Source organism: Falco naumanni, chromosome 7 (assembly GCF_017639655.2).
Source record: "Falco naumanni isolate bFalNau1 chromosome 7, bFalNau1.pat, whole genome shotgun sequence".
Classification (NCBI taxonomy): domain Eukaryota; kingdom Metazoa; phylum Chordata; class Aves; order Falconiformes; family Falconidae; genus Falco; species Falco naumanni.
In genome coordinates, this window is record NC_054060.1 from 55,347,921 (window position 1) to 55,369,994 (window position 22,074).

The 22,074-nt window shown below is 37.0% G+C and overlaps 1 protein-coding gene across 3 annotated transcripts in view; it reads right to left on the minus strand.

Annotated features, from left to right (window-relative positions):
- Positions 1 to 22,074, minus strand: part of SPRED1 (sprouty related EVH1 domain containing 1) — a 59,493-nt gene that overhangs the window by 13,979 nt on the left and 23,440 nt on the right. For all 3 annotated transcript variants that reach the window (XM_040600537.1, XM_040600539.1, XM_040600538.1), the window contains 3 exons: positions 10,365 to 10,539; positions 2,437 to 2,605; positions 1,086 to 1,135 (listed from right to left, as the gene is read on the minus strand). In XM_040600537.1, the coding sequence (XP_040456471.1) occupies positions 1,086 to 1,135; positions 2,437 to 2,605; positions 10,365 to 10,539 (394 nt within the window). The remainder of the gene's footprint in view (positions 1 to 1,085; positions 1,136 to 2,436; positions 2,606 to 10,364; positions 10,540 to 22,074) is intronic.

Consider the following 22,074-nt stretch of genomic DNA (forward strand, 5'->3'; position numbering starts at 1 on the left):
TAATTTGATTCTTACCTGTATCTTCAAAGTAGACTGCTAATTTTCTATGGGTGATAGATACACCGCATCTATCTACACCGATAAAGAATTCAATATTGCATAAACGACAAAACTCTTTCCCTCAAGAAACCCCTTAGGAAATACTATCAGTTTTCTGAATTGTCACCAAGACCCATGAGTCAATTTGTTTCTGTACCAGCTTCATATTAACTTAAATACCTACACGCCAAGAAATGAATGTGTGAATAGAGCCAAGACTTTCCCTGAAACTGTAAACAGGAAATGACATGACAAACACACACAGACACGAGTAGGTTTTTACTCAGTTATATTACAGCTATTTACTCTATATATGCATCCATAATATTTGTTTATACTGGCTTTTTAATTACATGGATTCTTGGATACTACCAGGCAGTGCTACACATCAGTGTTACAGTACTTGACACAGTATTTGTGTAAAGCACTACAACTCTGAAGCATAGTAGGAGGTAAGTTTTTTACCCCTTGTGCTCCTATGACCTATAGGAATTGAATGATGCAAATAAGGATCAATAAAAATTTGCATCTCAATTAGCGACTGCTTTATCTTCAGTGTGGTTTAAAAAATTACCTGAACTTCCACCCTTGTTTGGATGAGATTCTTGTAACCATTGTCTCAGCATGGTTACAAGCTTTTCAACTCTAACCACATAATGGTAGAAGTGTCTATCACTGCAGACTGAAATCTAGGAAAACAAATAGGATGTGTAAAAGAAGATTCTTGACCCCCTATTTATTTTTTTTTCCCCAGAAGAATACTTCATGTTCCCATGAGTTCAAAGAGGACACATAACCTAGAACAGACATTGTAAACTTAAAAGTTAATCTCAGGATGGTTAATCATCCTATTGATTAAATATTGACCACTTAGGTTAGGATAGACAATATTGTAAGTCTTCCAGACAACTGTTCTGGAACATATTTCATTAAAATGAATTTTGCTATTGCTCTTATTTCGCTTGTTCTCATTAATGAGAACAAAAACTGTTCAATAAATTTCTTCAAAAATAACTGTGCAATTATTAAAAAATTTAAATACTCACTTGAAAGCAGTCTTCTGCCACTTCAACATCATTTTGGGATGGTGGATAACCTACAGGAAAAGTAAAAAAACCAAAGCAGACAAGCTTAATCTCTTTTTATTTACAGTTTACTGCTTCCAGTAGTTCACATCATCCTTCAATATCCATCTATAATGATACAAATATGCTTTTTTTACTTTTTTTAAACCAGTAGATCACTGTATTTCATTTTGATTTTAGTATCATTCATTTCTACATTCTCGATTTTATATAATCAGTGTTCCTAGCCACACTCCTCTCATGTTCACACCTTGTAAAAGCATTTTGAAAGCGTCACCATAAGTTAGAAGGAAGGGAGTACATTCTTGTTAATGTAGCATTTTGAAAATTAAAGGCAGATACATTTGGTTGGCATGAATGCATGCTGTGCTTATTTTGCTACAAATCAGCAAAAATTGGCACTGTGAGACCCTAAGAGAGAAAAGGACTCACATGTTCTCTAATTATTTCTCTTGCAGGGATATGGATGATATCAGCACAATTCAAAAGAAGTCATTCTAGTATGTCAGAAAGCATTTCCCTTCAGAAACATGTTTCTCCCTTTGCTAATATGGTAACACACATTAAATCCCCAAATTTACAGCACGGCACAGAATATTTTTTTTTTTAAATTTCTCCCTTTTGAGTTACTTTTTACAAGCTTGAAAGAGATGTTCTTTCCATTCAACAGACACCTGTTCTCTTCCCTCCCTCCCTTTCCTCATCCAGCAATACATTTATCATATTTTCAGCTCAGAATTGAGGCTTGATCATCTTCCGCACTTTGCCCACTAGTTTGCATGAGGTCAGTGAAGCACTGGAACCAGTTAAGTCATATTACTGTCCCATATAAACCTGCCCTCAGAACTACTCTGACAGCTGTTAGCAAACAAGTAAAACTATTAAGTGAAAGTATGTGCAGATAAAAAAAAGAACTCAAGAGGTCTCAAATCATTGAACTTCATAGCTTATCCTCCAAGAACACAGAAGCTGTAACAAGCTTCTGAGAAGATCCAAGTAAGACAATGTAACACACTAGCTTCCTCCATTTCTTCATCTCTAAAAAAAAAGGCAATGCTTTATTATGTAGGGATGTTTCAGGAAATTAGCTTGTTAGTGTTTGTGAAACAATTTAAGACACTTTGATGAATGGCACTTTAAAAACGCCAGAAGTACTATTTAAAAACTGTTAAAATCTCAATATGCTATAGATCAATCCAAATTCTTAATACTGTCAATATTAACGTTACGCAAAGTTCTTTGACTTATCTCATTTATTAAACACTCAACAACCCCCCCTACCTCTGCTAGCCCCTTCACCTGAAATACGTACCTTGGGAAATATCCTCTACTGCTCTCCGAATACCTCTGTCAAATGCTCTTGCATCAGCAGGACTCTGAAATGTGAGGCCAAACTTTTTGTCATCAATCTTCCAGTGGTAAAAAGTAGGAGTAACTTTGTTGTAAACGAGGTCCTTCTTTAATGTGCATTCCAAGACCACCTTCCAGAAAGAAGACGAGAGGAAAAGATATCATTGACCAATATATCAAATCTGAGAACAAAATGTAGTTTATGAATTACCTGAAAACATTCATCATAAATATCCTCCTGTTACAAGGATGTAATTTTAACTTTGTTTCTATTATGGCAAAATTATTTACTAACAGTTGCTGATAAGTGGGGTATGGGTGAAGGACACTATTTGTATCTTCCCAGCCTCAGAAGTATCTCATACCTGCAGCAAGCACTTCTGTTACTACAGGGTTGCTACATGTTCAGCAAATGAAATAGGCCACACCTTGAAAAAACATTACTGTGCTGATATCAAGTATTACTGCATCACTTGGAATTTTATTTGTACACATATTCCATAAAATTTTTGAGCACTAGAGTAACTTTATGCTGTTTTCAGGCCATACCCATTTTCTCCCAGAAAGGCTATCAGACAAGAGAAAATAATACAGGAGAATTGTTTTAAAAACTGAAACTAACCAAAGCTAAAATATTTTTTTAATGCATTACTGCCTGTACCTAGAGACAAATATATTTATGGCTCATGTTCAACTACAATTAAAACAATAATTAGGAATAGTTAACAGAATTATTTGGCCACAAAACCGTTACAGGTATACAGGCATATTCAGTTATGAAGCAAAGTCTCAGTCTTTACATCATATTCCCACTTTAAATTGGCTGGTTTTTAATATATATTTGCATATGTAATTTAACTGAAAAAATTATTTTATGCAACACTGTTACATTGAATGTTTCTTGATAAAAAAAAAATTCAAGGTGAACAAGACAGTATGAAGGGACACACAGCGATCTGCTCCTGTAGCACTAGGTATAATAAAATGCACAGCAAGACCACCTGTATCTCTGTATTACTAGATTCTGAAAACCTACACTGAGAGGTTAATGAGGAATTCTAATATTCTATCATTTAAACATTAATGTATTTTCAGAATTTTCATTGTTACATATGCAGCTTTTTAAGAGAAAAATACAACATTTCTTATAGCACGTGGAAAAATGAGGTTAATCATAAACAAAACTGAGAAAAAAATCTCCAGATTAAAAAAAAAAATCTGTCTGTTCTTATGTATCCTTTTTGTTCTTCCACTCTTTTCCCTGTCTAATTATTACATAGGCAAACAGTTCTTTTTCTCCTGTTCTTCATTATTTATTTCCCCTACCCTACATCCCACCGCTAATCATGTCCTCTTGAGTTTTACTGCCTTTTAGGATGAAGGATGACATTTTCTTTCTGGACATTTAATGCTGAAAGAGTTTACAAAAATTTTGCTACTCCACTCCAAATTCCCTAAATAGTCAACAATATGTAGATACAGCAGCCTAGAAGAAAGCATAGGAAGGAAACTAATTATTTGCTGTAAATGTGCAAAAAAAGTGCTGCAGAAAAAACAAAAGTATCATTCTGCAGTTCTAAGGTGTATTACATGATCATTCTTTGTTCCTTTTGATGATTTTAAACTTGCTTCCTCCTAAAAAGAGGAGTTAAAAATTAAGATCTCTCATGTCACTGCGTTTTCTAGGTCTGTGAGCACTATTGGGCCATCTCTACTATACTAAATACCAACTATTTACACACTGTATTTTGTGTGCAGTTTCACCCAAAATATCCACAAAAAGTACCACAGGACTGATTTTATAGCATCTCAATGAACACCTACTCCCAAAGGACTTAATCCAGATTATACTGAAAATTCATACCTGGATGACAAACATTTTTAAGATAGCAGCACTAGAGATAAACTACTGGATTAAAGCTTTACTAGGTAGAAGATATGATTCTCAAAGAAACCTAAACCAACTCAGAAAAGCCCCAAACCAACACCCCCCAACCCCAAAAGCAACTCTGCTACCACGCATCCGCCCACGTGCAACCCTCAAAACATTTTATAAGACGAGCAATCATTAACAAGCAAATATCCTATCCAACACTAACAGTTTTCAGCTTAAGGAAACAACGAATTTGACAGGATGATACTGTTTTTCATGTCTAAAGCTGTATGAAAACAGACCAGTAAACACAGTAGATATAAGCGGTTAAAGGTATCGAAAGGGGAAAAATTAGTTGCATCAAAATTGTACGTGTTATCAGACACAAGAATCTATACAGGTGAGACTTTATGCCTGCGCTACCAGAGAGAAAACTCAAAACCTGTAGGTCAGGTTTAGCAATGGGACACAAATCTATAAACACCCAGACTTCGATAGTTTTTGTTGCATCCAGAATACTAAAAACCCCAACCAAACAAAAAAAATCCCAACCATCGCCTAAAGCACATTTTTTCTCCCCCAAAACACTTCTATGTTTTGCAGCAAGAATGTATTTTTTTCCCTGCTAAACATAATGCCGTCAAAGGCTTCTTTATGCTGAAGCATGCAAACTGTCACTGCGGCTGGGGAGGAAGTACCACAACACACATATCTCCAAAGCCTGGAAACGGAAACCAAGCTTTAGGCAATACAGATATTTTTTCGAGTCTTCAAACATCCAAAACTTCAATTATTTTTTACTACACTTTGATACAGTTCAGAATTCTCCCTATTTATGAAGAAGATATCATACTCTCCTACATTGTTACCAAACATCTGCCTTTCAAACCTTTTTAGGTAGCCCTTCCCTAAGATCTCCAGTGATAAGCACGAAGACATGCAAAATTGTAAATTAAGTGGTCATGGCTTTTAAAAAAAATGCATTTTTTAATAAACATGGGTTACTGGTCTGTTTTCTTCATCTGGAGACAGACTATAAGACTTCCATACCAATATGAAACAGCCACCTCAGCATGTAATGGAAAATGTTGCAGAGTCATCAGGCTCGAGACAGAAGACCTCCACATACACGTGATCAAGATCTAAATTCTCAGAGCATAAACAGGACTGTATGTCTACTTACTACTATTTACTGAAAAAAATCTTTTAATATCCAGATGTCACAAGTACAACACTAATGAGTTCATAGCTACTCATAAAAATATTTGCTTGCTACAAGTTTCTTTCCTCACCTCTACAACCTACATTCTTTAAAGATATTAGGAACTATTTAGTTTGTATAGACAAGATGAATCGCTGAAGTCAGAAACTTAGAACTTCAACACTTCAAAACCAAGTGTTTTTAAACAAAAATAAGATGACTATTTAAGAGCTTGGCATCATTACTTAGGGCTTTTTTGGAAATAAATATGAATAGAACCTTACTGCATTTGATATAAATTTCTATTTTGATAACAGACCCCATAATTGAATATTTCTAGACACTGGATATTATTTTACTAGTTTCCAGGTGTACTTTCAACAGCTTACAGTATTATATATAGACTTCCACAATTTCTCATTCCCAGCCCAAATCTACAAACACCTAAGTATACAGTTTTTGATTAAACTTTTGAATGCCTTTTCAGCTAAACAGAATGAAAGGCTTTTCTCTAGTGTTGGCACCAAGCAGCACGACCTGAGCCTATGCATACTACAGAGCATGTGGCCCCAGTGCCACCATGACCCTGTGACGTGATTATTATTCTATGCATCCTTTTTTCTTTTTCCAATTCAAAAAGACAATGTACTACAGCCCATCATAATCAACCTCTTCTCAAACTTTAAAGCCAATTTAAAAACTAAATGATGTACTAAGTTTTTGAAAAGAAGATTTTTAGAAAAGAACAGTATTTATATTCAGCTTCAGCTTTTTCTCTCTTCCTTTACACAATTACCTGTTCTTCAAAAGAAAGGTTTTAAACTGATTTGTCACTCCTGACTCACAATCCAAAAGATACTAGTCATATTTTTTTTTCCTCCTTCAACAAAAACTGGCATGGCAAAGGACTAGAGAAAAAAATAAAGAAAACAGAGAAGTCTATTGGACTTTTCATTCAAGAACGTAAAATTCACCAAAGCCTAAAAACCTGTAAGCTTGAGCCTAGTGTGTGTTTAACACTAGTGCTATTAAGATAGAAGACACAGTAAACACAGTAAAAGAAAGCAGCAGACCTGACCAGGTTAGGAGGGAGTGCAATTGTTCCAAGCAGACTGGCTGGAGCCAGATCTAGGAAAGTGAATATAATAAAGCAGGAAACTTGTAATTATGTCAAAGTCTTCACAAAATACCCTTACATTCCAAAGCAGAGCTAAACAACCTGAGCAAACTAGCAGGGAGCATTCCCTCTCCTAAATTACTTCAATGGTGCCATCAACTTTTGATTTTCTTCTCAGATAACTAGGATGCTTTTTGTGAACCACCTAACTTCTCAGGTATATAAAGAAATGATGAGAAATGCCCCCAACAAGGAACTTTGGTATTTTATGTTCAGTCCCGAAGTATTTCGTTTATACAGCTGACTTACAGACTGAATCTATAATCCTAATTAAATGCGTGCATACCCTATAAAATATATAGGGACATCTGGCACATTGGAATGGAATTGCCAATGTAGCGTCAGAAGCGGTACCTGGAAAAGCAGCAAGTAAAGCTAGTTTACAAGAGATAAAAGTTCTCATTCTTTTTGACTATAACCCTTTAAGAAGCATCTGGAAGATACCTCCAACAAATACCTCACCTATGGATTTCAGGTTGCTTTGGAATAAATTCCACCCTTCTACTGATGCATAAGCTGAAGAATAATACTGGCATCATGATTCCCATGTATCTTCAGCAAAAGCCATAGGTCTGAATTTCACTTGCTCTCTAACCTGAGGTATTTTAAAACCCATGCTTCCCTGTGTCCCAGAAAAGTGTTCCAACTTCCATGCTATAGGTTTTCCAGGATAAGGCAATATCTGCACCTTTTCTGCAAGTTGAGCTAGTGCACAAAAGAAAGACTTACTGGCCAGAGGAAATAAAAATATCATTTAGTTATAAAGGTATTTTAACAGTGTGTAATGGGACTTGGAGTGAGGAAGAGACTCTGTTTGTAAGGATTACTTTAATTTTTAATCCAGAGAAGTATTTTTAAAAATGTCTGTGTGTACCCAGCAAAAAAGGTGATCTGGAAATCGTGGTCCAGCTTACTGCGCTGTAATGACTTCTAAATACTACAATAGTTCACACATTCCTGAAGACACATGTGCTCAATAGCTGAAATGTTTGAAATGGTTTAGGAAGCTTTTTTTAAAACAATATTGCTACCTTCTCTTTGCAGATACAATGGCAGAGCAACCGACTGAACAGTGTACAACTAACTTCAAAGATTATTCACGTATGCAGATCTACACAGTGAGGCCACTCCAAAACGAGATCAGAGCAATGCTGGAGCACAGAAACAGCAGATGTAATCTAAGTCTTACTCAGAATCAGATGATGATCAAATTATTTGGTTCCTACTCAGTAGTAGACATAGTGAACCCATAACAACTTCCACTTTTACTTTATTTTTAAAGGGGGGGGGGGGGGGGGGGGGGGGGGGGGGGAGAAAAGCATTTTATGCCACTGAAGTGATCTTCAACAGTCCTTTTCAGGGTTGTCTCTTTGAGAACACAGCCTTCTCCACTCTTTCAGTTGGAATAGACAATTACATTTCAACTTCTTGGTGTTGTTTTTGTTACTTTTTTTAATGACATATAATAGTCACCTATCAGTTCAATTTGGACTAAAAAACCCAATTGTTTGGCTTCATTAAAGAAAAGGTCAAAAATTGTGCTTTAGCAGTAGAGAATCCACAGGAATATCCTAAGAACAAATGTAAACCTCATTAACTATATTGAAAGCATAAAGTTCAGAACAGTTTCAGAATCAGTGACTGGATCCCTGTCTGGTGTTTCTCTTCCAGTCCCTGCTACCGTCCTTCTAAAAACTGTCATGACCTAGCAATGTCCTCACGTACCTGATGTAGGATCTTGTTTCTTTTATGCCAACAGGGGTCTTGCTGAATACTGTGCAACTTTGTTGTTAATTCATTACACATTAGCTGTTGCTTGTAAGTGCAATATTTGAAATCTGAGGAAATACATGCATACATAGCTTCCTTTTACTCTTTTACCGAAGTATCACTGGCTCTACAGCATTCCTCCCCACAGCCTAAATCCCTATTTGTTAGTTCCCTGAGCTTTATTCGATATACACTGGATAGATGTTCTTCCCAGCTGTGTTTCTTCCATCTTTTACCCTGTGATTTTGAGGGGCTCACTTCCAACAGCAACTTCCTAAACCTGCAGTAAGATGAAAATCTGCCTTGCAGACTAGTAGGTCACATCTGGGGACAGTAGCAGGGAAGGGGGGGACAGACAGCCCCAGGATGTGACATACAAAAAACCTAACCCAAACAAAACAAAACCTGACTCAAAAAAATCTTTTCAGGACAACTGAAATTCAGAAAACATTCATACTAACGTGAGCTCTCTTTTGGACAGGAAGAGGAGCGAAGACATTTCAAGCCTTCTACCAGAAGTGGAAACAAAACAAGGCTTGCCCAGGGAAAGCAGGAGAGAGCACAAACAGATCAGGATGCCGATGGCTGTGACATTTTCATATGCATGCAGGAGAAACATTGAACCAGCCTTCAGTTCTGAGTGTTTTATTACCCTCAGATTCTGAAGGCAAGCTGTGAATGTCGAAAGTATTAAGAGAAAATTGTCAAGTATCTCTAAATGCAATTAAGCTCCTCAAAACCAGCCTCAATAAGGCTAAAAAAAGTTCTGAAGGGAACTACTGCAAAGTGAGGAAGGAACTGCAGGTGCTCATAGCGGTGCAGGAACACAGGGTACTCTGCTAATAGCACTACGCCTCGCTGAAACAACTGAGTCAGCAGAATTTCTATTTATATGCTCTCTTCCTACAACAGCCACATCAAGGCAGAAAACTCAGCAGTCCTGCCTCAAAAGAAAAACTGGTATGCTTGAGAAAGAATCAGCAGCATGGTCTCAGAAACAATTCTACCTTTTAAGCTTACACAGGAGTCATAAATTATTGGCAGAAAAAAGTTTGTCACAAAAGTCATTAAGATGGAGGTTTTGTGCTTTCCCCACTTCTCTTTGTTTCCACAGTGAGAACTGTCCCCCCTTTCAGAAACCTATTTGGCACACAAGTAACCAAGCAAGCCTTATTAAGCCAATGTCCTCCTCTGTAGGTCTGCAGGTAGAAATAGCTGGGTTCCTACACCAGTTTTTCTTTTGTGAGGCTGACTTCTGTGATGCCATTCAAGACAAGTTTATTACTGGTATTTTAGTTAACACAGCTGAAAAATGACTATTGCCTATGTGTTCATCAAACCAGATCAGCTCTTGGACCTGTCAGCTCATGCTTTCTTCCAATATAAAAGTTGTTTTTGTGTAAAATGGCTACTTTTTATCATAGCCAAACTCCAAAATTAACTGAATCATTACTGAGGAATTCCTTCAGTATTTTGCATTTCTAACAAGTTATCTCACCTTCCAATAATCCTATTAAACACAGTATCATTATGTATAAACAGGTTAACAAGAAGATTTAACTTCAACCCTCCAGTGGAAAAAAACCTGAATAGCAAAACGTTTCCCCAAATGGATGGAAATCTGCAATGAAAAGAGTATGTTTTCAACTTTCAAAAAGATCAACATGCTTAATTCTAGAAATGCATGGTATTACACTTAAATAATTGGCTCTTTAAGGTATACAATCATTGATAAGAAGAAAAGCTCAGCAACAACATTAGACTGAGACTATAAATTTACTTTCTAGTCTGAAAGCAACAATAAGCAAACATCTATTCTTAGGTCCTACGTAGTTTTAATGGGAACATTAAACGGATGTAAATTGTTACCGTTTTATCCCTGAGTCGTTCTCCATGGATAAGAAAATCAGCACAGCTATTCTCTTCCTGGGGAATGACTTTGAAGACTGTGACACAGCTTAGTCCACCCCCTCCAAGTGGTAACCATCCACCACTTGAGTCATCCCGGGTCATCACCACAGCTCGCACTCGTGCATAACTATTACTGGAAGAGATGCAAAAGAAGAAATTAGTTTTCCATGAACGCAAATCAGCTAAGTCTAGTTAAAAAACTAAACAAAACCCAAACAACAAACCCACAACCATGAAGATGTTAATTAACATTGTGGAGGTTCAGTACTTCCTAAGTCACTTAGAAGAAACCAGTCTAAGACCACCCTACAAAATATGCTCCTCTGTACTTCTATACCTTCGTTAATATATGTCGTTAAGACTTCTTGGATCTTACGTGAGATTCCTTGTAAAGAAACTTAACTGGACAATATAGTTCCTCAGAGTCAAAACTGATATTCTTCTAAAAACCTTTACAGTCAGTGATCTAGCTAGAGAGGGCCAGAGGCAGGAAAAGGACAAGAATCAACTCCCGATTTATTTTAGACTAATCATGAAGCCAGTCAGCCACCATGAAATCGCACAGAAAAGAGAACAAGAAAGCAGAAAGAGGTCAGGCCTTCTGCCACTGAAATCTAAACAAGAACAGGCTTCCAGCCAGAAACCCCGCTTCCCTTCGTCCATCCCTCCCTCCTCCCCACGCACATAACCCCTCCTTTGCAAGGGTAGGTCAGGACACACACGCTCTAGGGTTCCACAACAGAACCAGTTATAGCTACTTAAAACCTGATATTTGCAGTGCCTACCAGCTGGTTCTCTCCTGTATTCGCAGCGTGTGGAAAAATTACTTGCATTTTACAATTTAACAGTTTTTTCCATAATTTAGCATTTTTATTAAATAAACAAATGGTTATCACTTCATTACTTAAAATATAAATTCCTTTTTCAGAGTCTTGGAAAAAAGTTTTTGGTGATCTCTCTCAGCTTTTATTTCATTTAAATTAAAAGACATGTTCTAGTTTTGGTTATGAATTTGCTGCTACATGAGTTGGAAAAACCCATGGTTTACCATGGATGTTTTAAGAGCCTACATTCGAAGTATGGTTTACTGCGTGAATTCCATAGTCCATGAATGAACATTCCAACACTTCTAAAGAAATAAATGTCATGGTATCTTTTGCAACGTATTTCTGATTGAGGGTTTAAATACTTATGCCAGTTTGCATTGGTGATGTCAAATTTAAGGACTGAAGAGGACATATTAGAAGAGGACAAAGTTGTTCATTCTGTACAAAATTATTTGTGATATAACCATTCACCAAACTGTTGTATTTTAAAATGATCACTGCTTTATTTCCACACACACCCTAAATGTCCCAAAATAACTGAAGGTAGGCTTTTTTGCGTAATTGATATATTATGTTCTCACACACACATATGATTCATGTATATGATTCACTTTTATATATAAAAAAAATTTTTGCTGCAAGCATCTAAAGCTTAAATACATAACAGTTTGCAAAATGGGAAATAAAAACAAGACTATCCAATTTTAGCTTACAGGCAAGTGAATTTGTTTAGAGGGACTTTGTTTGCCCCCTCCAAGCTAAAAAACAGCCTCCTCCTCCCCCTAAACATCATAGTCAAAATGACAGTTCAGTGAGTGTTTCTCACCATTTCTGTACCAACATCTTTTAGTAACTCCTCCCACACAGCAGACAAATATAATCAAGAAAAATCCATCCTTCACTGTATGCATCTATCAATGCTAATATCTGCAAATAAAAATGGCTGTATCTTGATGCTCAGTAGTATTACTGAAAGTTGAATCATTAACGGGTCTGTATCACTGTATTTCACTCAGAGTTAAGTTCAGATTGTAGCTGTACACTTCAGACACAGGTAGTCTTTTGCCTCATTTCTCTCAGGTGAAGAGTCTCTTCTGACAGAAACTGAGGACACTGGGACTTTCCTCTGAAACAGTCAGAAATAAGATGTACCAACTGGTTAAACCTACACACTCTTTGCTATTCTTCATTCAAGCAAACTACAAATTTATCTTTGAAGTTATTCATTCTATAAACTTGGTTCCAAATCTGAATATTAGAGCTTTCTTTTGTATACCCATAGACTGCAGCAAGAGTTCAGTCAAGCATCATTTAGGGATATCACAGAACTTCACTTAGGCTACATGAGAAAACTTGAACTACAACAGATAAAGAAAAAAAGAAAAATTAAGTGAAACTTCACACACCACATCAATTTTCTTTTCAAGAATTTCTAAGGAGAAGCAAAGATGGAGGATATAGATCATACCTCAGTGGCTTAGTTATACCCATCTGCCAGAAGTTTTCTGTCAGTGTTGGGTTTTTTCACCCCTTCCCTATACAGAGATGCCTAGTCTGGTCTAGTTCACAATCTTCTGTTTTGCTTCCATATTTTGTCAACTGTTTAAAAAAAAATTATCCTTTTGAATATTTTAGAAACCGCTGTCAAATCCACTGCATTAGTGCAAGAGCCAAAATAAATTTCTCCAACAGGTAATATTTAATGAATAATCTCTTAAACTGAAACAAAACAGTTTTTCCAGACAACCACTCTGTAAATTAACTGGACAGATACATAACTGCACTTGCAACAATGCCAAAGACTACAAAGATATTACGCTCAGTTTTGTGTTTTTATTGTTGTTGTTCATTGTACCTTAATTTTTTTAAATATATATTTTAAAGGAACTCACAATTGTTAACAATAGCTATTTTTAGTAACAACGTAAGCTGGTTTGCAATTACCCACAAAGCAGCAGCAGGACTTAAGAGTGACTTCCATTTCCAGAATCCTCTGCAAACAAAACAACATCTGTCTGTCACACTACTATGCTACTGAAACCACCCAGATGTCTTGTCTCTCTAAGCACTATAGCCCCATCTACTTCTGGGAATTTTGGAACAAATTGCTAAACTGCTGGTGTAGCTTAGCTGTGGGAAAATGGGCAGACAAGGCTCCAGTGTTTTCCAGCACCACCTCTACAGCCTAACATTTTAACCTACTCTTACATGTTTAGCAGCTCTATCAGGAATAACTGAACAAAATAAAACCAATCAAACAGGGTGATCAGCTGAGCATTGCTCTTAGGAAAACTACTAGCTACCACAAACATGTGAAGTATAGCAAGAGCAACAGCATTGTCAACAGCTGGCTCAGACCTACTGCATCATATCTAACCGTTCCTGAGATGTCCTGATTTCAGTTGTGTCCACTGGAAACTCCTGAGGCAGAGGAAGGTATACAGGAAAAGCCAAATGGGATTCTGTCCATAGGAACATGCTGCTTCACAAGAGTCAGTGCTGAGCACCAGTGAAAATCGGAGACAACCACTCTGGAATCCAAGATCAATTCCTAACAATTATGGAAACAGATCTCTCTAACAGATGAGTGCCTCAGGTAAGGAGATGAGTACGGCATTCTTATGTGATTACAGAGACTTACAGATTGTGATGAAGCAGGGGAAAAAACCCAAAAGTTATCTACAGTGTTATTTTCCCCTAGTAGTTCAGAGCTACTGAAAAGTACAGCATGTGTCTGAGTGGTATACCTACTAAACTTGAAGTAATTTTAAGATAGAATAGCATATTGTGGAAAGTTTCATTCTAAAAATATTAGCGCATGAAGATGACTCCTGTACCAAAACCAAAAGCTGGAGTGGAGTTAACTAAGAAGCCTGAGAAAGCATTAGGGGGCAGAAACAAAGGGCTAGAAACTTTAAGTGGACAGGAAAGATATACGACCTGCAGTCCTTTGCCACCATCAACTTTATTTTAAGAGCATCAAGCATTAAAATCTGACCACAGGTTTTAAAGGTTCTCTCCTCCCTCCAAAAGCTGTGTATTTATATCATTGTAATGCTCTTGGGCCCAAACTGACTTATGACCTGGATGACCAAACTGTTGTTCGAGCCCAGGAAGCACTCCACTGACCTCAGCTGGCTGGGATCTTCAGCTCAGCAACTAATGAACAACATGAACAATCCTGCTTTTGATGGCTGGGCCAAAGAACAACTTTAATTTCAACACTCTAGCTTTTTTTGGTAAAAAATAAGTTACCTTGGTCATATGGGGTATTTCTTACATGTAATATTAAGCCAATTAAAGACACCAAACGTTATTACAACATTTGTTCTTTCTTCCATTAGTGATCCAAGAGAGTGAAGGTTAAGAATTTTCTGCCAAAGTATTTTTCCCAGAGAAAAATGGGAAGAGATGTTGAAGAAAAAAATGATTGAAAAATTGAAAAAATCATTGAAAAGATGTTAAAAAAAAGCAGCTATCTTGTTGCATTATTTATTATTGTTTATTTTAACCCAGTTTCAACAGTATGCAAATCTTCCCTCTCCTAGATTCGTATTAAACGTTGCAATTCTTTCATTTTTTGTATTGCATCTTGCACATTTCTTTTTTAATATAGGACTGAAAAATAATAAGTGATCTCAGAAACGTTAAGACAAGTGAACTGCAACTGCAGATTGTTTCTTAATACTATAAGGCTACTACCATCACTTGGATCTTCAAGCTGAACTATAAACTGAACCATGCCAGAAACTGACCCTCTTAGCTTCAGTAAAAATATTTAGCCTTATGGTTTTTTTCAAAGCTGGAAAACAGATTTGCAGAAAAGGACCTCCAGTTTCAGGTGGACACCAAGTTGAATGTGAGCCGGTGACACACCCTTGAGACAAAGGAAGCCAAGTGTCCTGGCCTGCATTAGGGGAAGCGTGGCCAGCAGGTTGAGGGAGGTGATCCTGCCCCTCTGCTCTGCCCTGGGGAGGGCACACCTGGAGTGCTGGGCTCCCCAGTAGAACAGCAATATGGACCTACTGGAGGGAGTCCACTGAAAGCCACTAACATGATTATGGGACTGGAGCATCTGTCATACAAGGGAACACTAAGAGACCTGGGACTGTTCAGCCTGGAGAAGACTGGGGGTGTCTTACCAACATATATAAAAAACTGAAAGGAAGGTGCAGAGGATGGAGCCAGGCTCTTTTCAGTGGTACCCAGTGACATCACCAGAGGCAACAGGCACAAACTGGAACACAGGAGGTTCCATTCGAACATCAAGAACCACTTTTTTTCCACCCAGAGGGTGCCTGAGCACTGGCACAGGTTGCCCAGAGAAGTTGTGCAGTCTCCATCCTTGGAAAAAAAATTCAAAAGCTTCCTGGACATAGTCCTGGGTAACCTGCTTTTGGTGGCCCTCCTTGAGCAGGAGGGTGGAAAAGATGACCTCCAGAAGTCCCTTCCAATCTCAGTTATTCCATGATTCTTTTATTTAATACCTTAATTCAAAGAAGAGCAATTTCAATAAAAGACAACTTTATAAATATAACTAATATGGGTTAATTTATGAGAATTCACGATACTCTGAAGTAAGAGTTGTCACTGTGCACAGCTGCCATTTCAAAACTTCTGACAAGGGAATAAGAAAAAGGCATTCTGAAAAATCATGACACACTGCTATGAAATTACAGTATCTCTACTGGCACACAAGTAACAGCTCCAGGCTGATCTCCAGATGTGAACTGGTCATGGATCAAGGCTCTTTACCTTTGACTGGCACTTTACACACATACTTTAACCCCTCCAACTTCTGGTGCAATATACTTATGTGTTTGCAGCCTCACCCAAAGAGCACACATCAACCATACTTGGCTTTTTACAGTTCTTATTATCCAAACAGCTTAGCAGAAGATTTTATGATACCCAGCTAGAGAAATGCAAGCACAAGCATGCCCAGAGTACCAAAAGATAATACCAGACCACTGAGCTAAAGCCTATTTCAGTTGCAGGTAACATTCGTTGAGTACTGACTCAATTTAGAAAAAAAAAAAATAAAAATTCACTAGTATCACATGAACATATTGGTACACTGCTGATGATATCAAGCCCTTTATTACTACACGTTTAGAGAATGACTGCCACTGGCACAAAACCTTAATGACTTACCTACAACAGGAGGAGATGCAAACACTGTACATGAGTACTAAAGACACAACATAATTTACATCAAGAAAATGTGACAGCATACCCCATTAATTTTTATGAAATGTGCTCAATATAATTTTTTTGCCATAACAACTACTATATAAGGCTTTGCCTACATGACTGTAACCTTTCTCCTCACAATTATACCAGCAAATCAGAATATACACCAAACTATTATGCTGGCAGAAGGCAAAACTTTGCAGATTTTCTCCTTTAAGAGAGGCAAGAAGTATTCTTCACACTAAAGACAGGAGGTACAGCAACCGCGTGCAGCTACTTATGCCTAGGAAATTTATTTTTGTGAGGAGTTTAGCAAGAAGACACGTAGATTTCCAGCAGAATCTATAGACAAAGGCTGTTACATTTAGGATACTGCTACCCATACTAATTTACTGATGAGCTTTGGACTTTGCCAAAAAAACTGTATGGGACACTCCTGCCCAAACAATCTACTTACAGAAACCTTAACTACTGAGCAAAATGACTTGAAGGGCAAATGGTGGAAGGAAAAAGCAACATGGGAAATGGTATTATGTAAGGAGGGGATAATTGGTATCCTGAAAGAGCCAAAAATACTTGATTACACAATTATTATTTAGCAGGAGAGGCTTATTAAACAAGGTGCACCTACAATTCAAAAGGGAAAATGAGACACAAATGAACATGTGTCCAGAACAGGAAACAGTCAAAAAAGCATACTGCTGTCATGAAGTGTTCTCTTAGACACAACATCAGAAAAAAATAATTAAAAAATAAGAGCACTAGAACCACATTCCTATTTAATATGGACAACTTAAGGTATGTGACCGTATAAAGTAACTGATGCTGCAAGGAAGAATAGCTACTACCACAAGAGTTTTTGCAAAGCTCAAGAACACATAAAGAACGAAGAAACTATTAAAAGGATTTGAAAACCATGAAAATTACACACAAAGTAGACATTTGACATTTCTGTGAATAACATTTTAGCCCCGCTCCCCAGCAGCTCCTCTTGTTTAATAATTGTGGCTAGTTCTATTACTTCTGCATGTCGTCCATAAGGACTGAATAAATGAAGTAGTATTTTAGCAGATTAAGGGAGATCACAACACATCATTGGGTTCCACCTCTTTTAAAAAGCTGCCTTCTGGAGGTCTAAGTTGTCATAATAGTATGGATTCTGTAACACCATCTGGTCAAGGCATATTACTTAGAAAATTGCATCTGACACCAAATAGACAAGCAAATAAAAAACCCAAACTTTTTTTCTACCCTTCCCCACTGAAGTTAAAAAGAACCAGGGCAACATTCAAAGACGGATCCGCAGGTTTTGGACACGTAGCAGAACTAAAAGAATAGTATGTACTATGTAGTTTCCCCTTTGTAAAAGCTGCTGAGATGAGCCAGATATGGAAGATGTTTTTTAACGACTTCCACAGCTGCCTGCTTAACAACAGGGACTGTTGTTACTCTGCCGGTACCAGGGACTCCTGGATTAAATTCTATCCAATTTTAGGCAGATGAGATAACAGAATTTGAGTGGTCAGATCTTGCTACTCATATATCCCCCCAAATTTAATGGCCCTCCTCCAGAAAACACTAAATTTGCCTCATTTTTACAAGCTGACAGCCATGAACTCCAGAAATATCCACTCTTCAGCCCAGCCCAGCTTCTCCTCTCTATATACGTTCTCATATATTTTTCTTCCTCCTTACCACAGAAATTCTGAAGATCCAGAGGAATCTCTTCACTCCACTTATAGCACAGAACTGTCTCTACCCTCTTCTAATTTTGTAAAATCACCATTTGTATCGTATCAAGTAGCAATCAAGCTATTGGACACTGATGCCATGTATTAATTGTGACTTGCTTACCACGGAACATACAAAGATGAAAAATTCCACAAATAAAACAGGAAAAAGTTAATTTTTTAGCTAAGAAAAGTTACCATTTCTTTCCAACCTTGCAAAACCAGAGGAACATCTAAAGAAATGATGGAAGACAAGCTTTTGATTTTCTCCAGCACTTCAGCAAACTTAGGACAAGCACAAGTTTGCAGCCTAAGGCGGATTCCAGTGAAACTAAGACAACTTGACACTTCCAGTCAATGTCATCAGACAGCATCCATCCAGTCTAGAAGGAATTTTTTTTTTATTTTTTAAATGAAGCTTACAGATAAGAGTTGTGCCTTTTATTTTCCTTGGAATAGCAATGATTACATAATTTATGGAACATATGATACATAATGTAAGGAAAGTTTTTCAGGTAATAGTTATATCTGAATAAGTCAGAATTCTCTCTTCTCTAAGGGCCATTTTCCTTCAGTCTTACATACTCACATAGTCCCTGAGCTTCACTCAAGTATGCAAGCATGATTAGATCACCCTCGTAGTCTAAGCTATTAGTCATCTAGCCATCAAGATTAAGGATGGCAGGACTCTGGAGACTCTTAACAGGAGATGTGAATGCATTAATCAACTAGTCATTCTAGTAATTCATGTAATAAAGTTCTTGACCACTAACATAAGATTAAGGTAACTAGTACATGGAAAGAAGACCATAGTAAAATTCCTTAAGAACAATTTTAGCTACTCTAAGAAGGTATGACAAGCTGTACTGAATATGTTTTTTTCAAACAAGCACCTGTGTACCTTTTATTCCACTGCTCCTTGCATTTATGAATAGTGCACCACAATGTTCAAAAAAGCTATTATTCTCCTCCTAACAAACCTAAGTACTTATTTAGCAAAAATAAAAGACAAACCAAACAGACCCTGCTATACTTTCTCCAACACACCAGAAAACATTGTCCCAGATTTTAGGTTTACTACGTCTGAATTTCTTTCAGGTTGTCCTGGACTATCCACTCTTTGGGACAGAGACCATCTACAATGAGCGTAATTCAATAAAGACCTGAGTGCATGCTGGTATACAGAGCTTAGCTGCTGAACTGCTACACGCTCTTATCTTTTGGCAATACATTTATGGAAGAAAAAAGCATCAGTCCCACTGAGTTTACACACCTCAAGCAACATTTGGTATTAGGTAGGCAACTACAAAATTAAAATTTTATTCTTGTCACATTAAAACAAATTTATAGAAGGTCCAGATCATTCCTGGCATGCATTTCCCACTCAGCCTGCACAGAAGAACAGAACCTGAAACCAAAAAAAGCATATCCACACTTATAAAAATAATCTTCCTTTAACTGCCTTGCTGAGTTGTGAGATTGCTGATGAATGTTGTATAAGAAATAGTGTTTTAAAACTATGTGAATTAAAACCGTAGTATCATTTGTTGGTATTGTTAAATGAAAAGCTTGACTCAAGGCTTACATTGATGTGGCTTTTCAAGGACTTTAACCTGCCCATATGAAAGTGATCTTACAAAGTAAATTATACTCCAGGAAAATCCCTAAAGCTAAATTGCTCTTTTTAACACAATAAGGAAACAACAAACATCCAAAAGGATGTTTCAAACACAAACAAATGGACAAATCATAAACATCCACACTAACAAAACAGGACTGTAAGCCAAACTGCAAAATGCTTAAAACTAGCACCAAAATCAGGATAAAAAAGAAAATCTGAACAAGCCTTAAGATAGATAGCTTGTGAACTTGCAGATCTATTTTAAAGATCTATTTCAGTGACCAAAAGGAAGGTACCATTCCCTTGCTATGTGGCACCACACTTTGTGGTTTAAATCAATCATTTTGTAGTTTTAACAAACTATGAATATTCAGGATAAAAGAAATAAACCGAGACAGACAAGTGAAAGACAAACACAGAGACTTCTATTACAATAATCCATCAAAGGAGAAAATCCCAAGTAACAACAAGATTATACAAAATGTTTAAGTGGTATGCCCTTCATATTTGCAGTATGTCAGCATGACCCATGCAACTTACATAGCCGATATACAACTGTATGATCTATGTTTGATAATCTTAGTAATAACTAGGATCTTAGCCAGCAGTCTCAAGCCTAGAAACAGATGATTCACAAGTCCTAAGCTCACATCAAAAAAAGTGTAACTAAGCCTTGTGTAACTACACTCCGTGCTCCAACTACTGCTAAAGTAACAGCTTATTGTAGAAACTTGTGAAAAGTGTATGTAATGAATACATGGGTCAGGCAGAAACAGAGCATAACGCAAAACACACTGAAAGGCCTCTCAGTTCAAAAGGAAGATTACTTAAGTCATGTTACTTGCTGCTGTTCCAGAAGAAAAGTAGAAACTTGTAACCGACTGCACAGAAAAAGAGTAAGAAGTATACATGCATTCCCCCCAAAAAAGTAACAAACCAAAATAGCAATACATCCACTTTCAAAAATGATAACTAGTCATGAGAACTTCTACAGTAATCACTGACTCTCTCAGTCTACTCAGTAACTGAAAAGGGATCCACCAGATACTTCTTCTTTGTTTTGGCAATGACAAAGTCCTAAACAAAGGGTTACAACACTGAGATCATGAGATGATGTAGCATTATGATTACATCTTGTAGCTTCCTCTTCGGACTTCTCAAAACCATTAACACCACTGGAAGTTACGGGTCTAGGGTAGGCCTTCACCATAAGCACAAAGTTCTGAAAAGGGCGTGGGAGGCAGTGAAGTCAAACTGCACAAAGTATGTGATTAATCAAGGAAGGAAGTGCAATATGACATAATTCAAGCTCAAAACAGTTTTTAGATGGTAGAATCCAAGCAAGGAGTAAAGGAAAGGTCTTTCTGCTCCAGTCAATCTGAGACAAAACTGATACGCAGGAACAACTAGGCAGATTTTTTTTTTGGTGCAGCTCTAATATCTATGTGGCACAGTTTTATTAAACAAAACAGATTGCTATCCACCCTAAAAATGTTTCAACTAGCAATCTGCCTCTTCAATTACACAAAATAGGGTATAATAAAATACTTTATGAAATACAGTATAAAGTACAAAATAAAAAAATCTTACTAAAGTCAATGAGAGACACATTAAGTAGTTCCACAAATATTTGTGTTCTTGTATTTAACAGCACTGAAAATGAATTCTGACTGCATAATTGAAGAAATACAAACAGAAAATTAAGTAGCTCTGCTTAGAGAAATAAAATACTTTATATACCCAATAAATACAAGGAGAAATTAAACTAGTGGAATGGACAAATAGGTGTAGATGGTAAAGACCAAACTCAAGAAACTGGAATCTCAATTTGGCCATTTCCTTTGTAACAGACTTTTCCTCTCATTCCAGCAACAGAAGAACTTCCTTTATTCATATCCTGAACACAGGGCCTACTATTAAAACAGTAAGAATTACAAATAATTTTCCCTTACAACAATGAATTTTGAGTACTTTATCTGCAATGAGACTGTTCAAATAATCCAAATAAACCAGAAGTCATTAATTTCTTTACTGGCTAAAGCAAAGCATTCAGCATTTTATTATGCATCCTGAAAAGCAAGGTCAAAAGACCACTAACATACCACAAGTAACTTCTTTAGTGATGCTAACAAATAATCTCTAATTTTTGAGCCAAAATATTCAGGAATTAAGCCTAAAGTACTGTTTGTACTGTAAAAGTTCAGCTGACAATTCTATAGACTTTGCTCACAACCCAACATTGGGAATGCATTCATCACGTATGAGTTTTACGTGCAGGATGTCCAATAGTGTTTTTG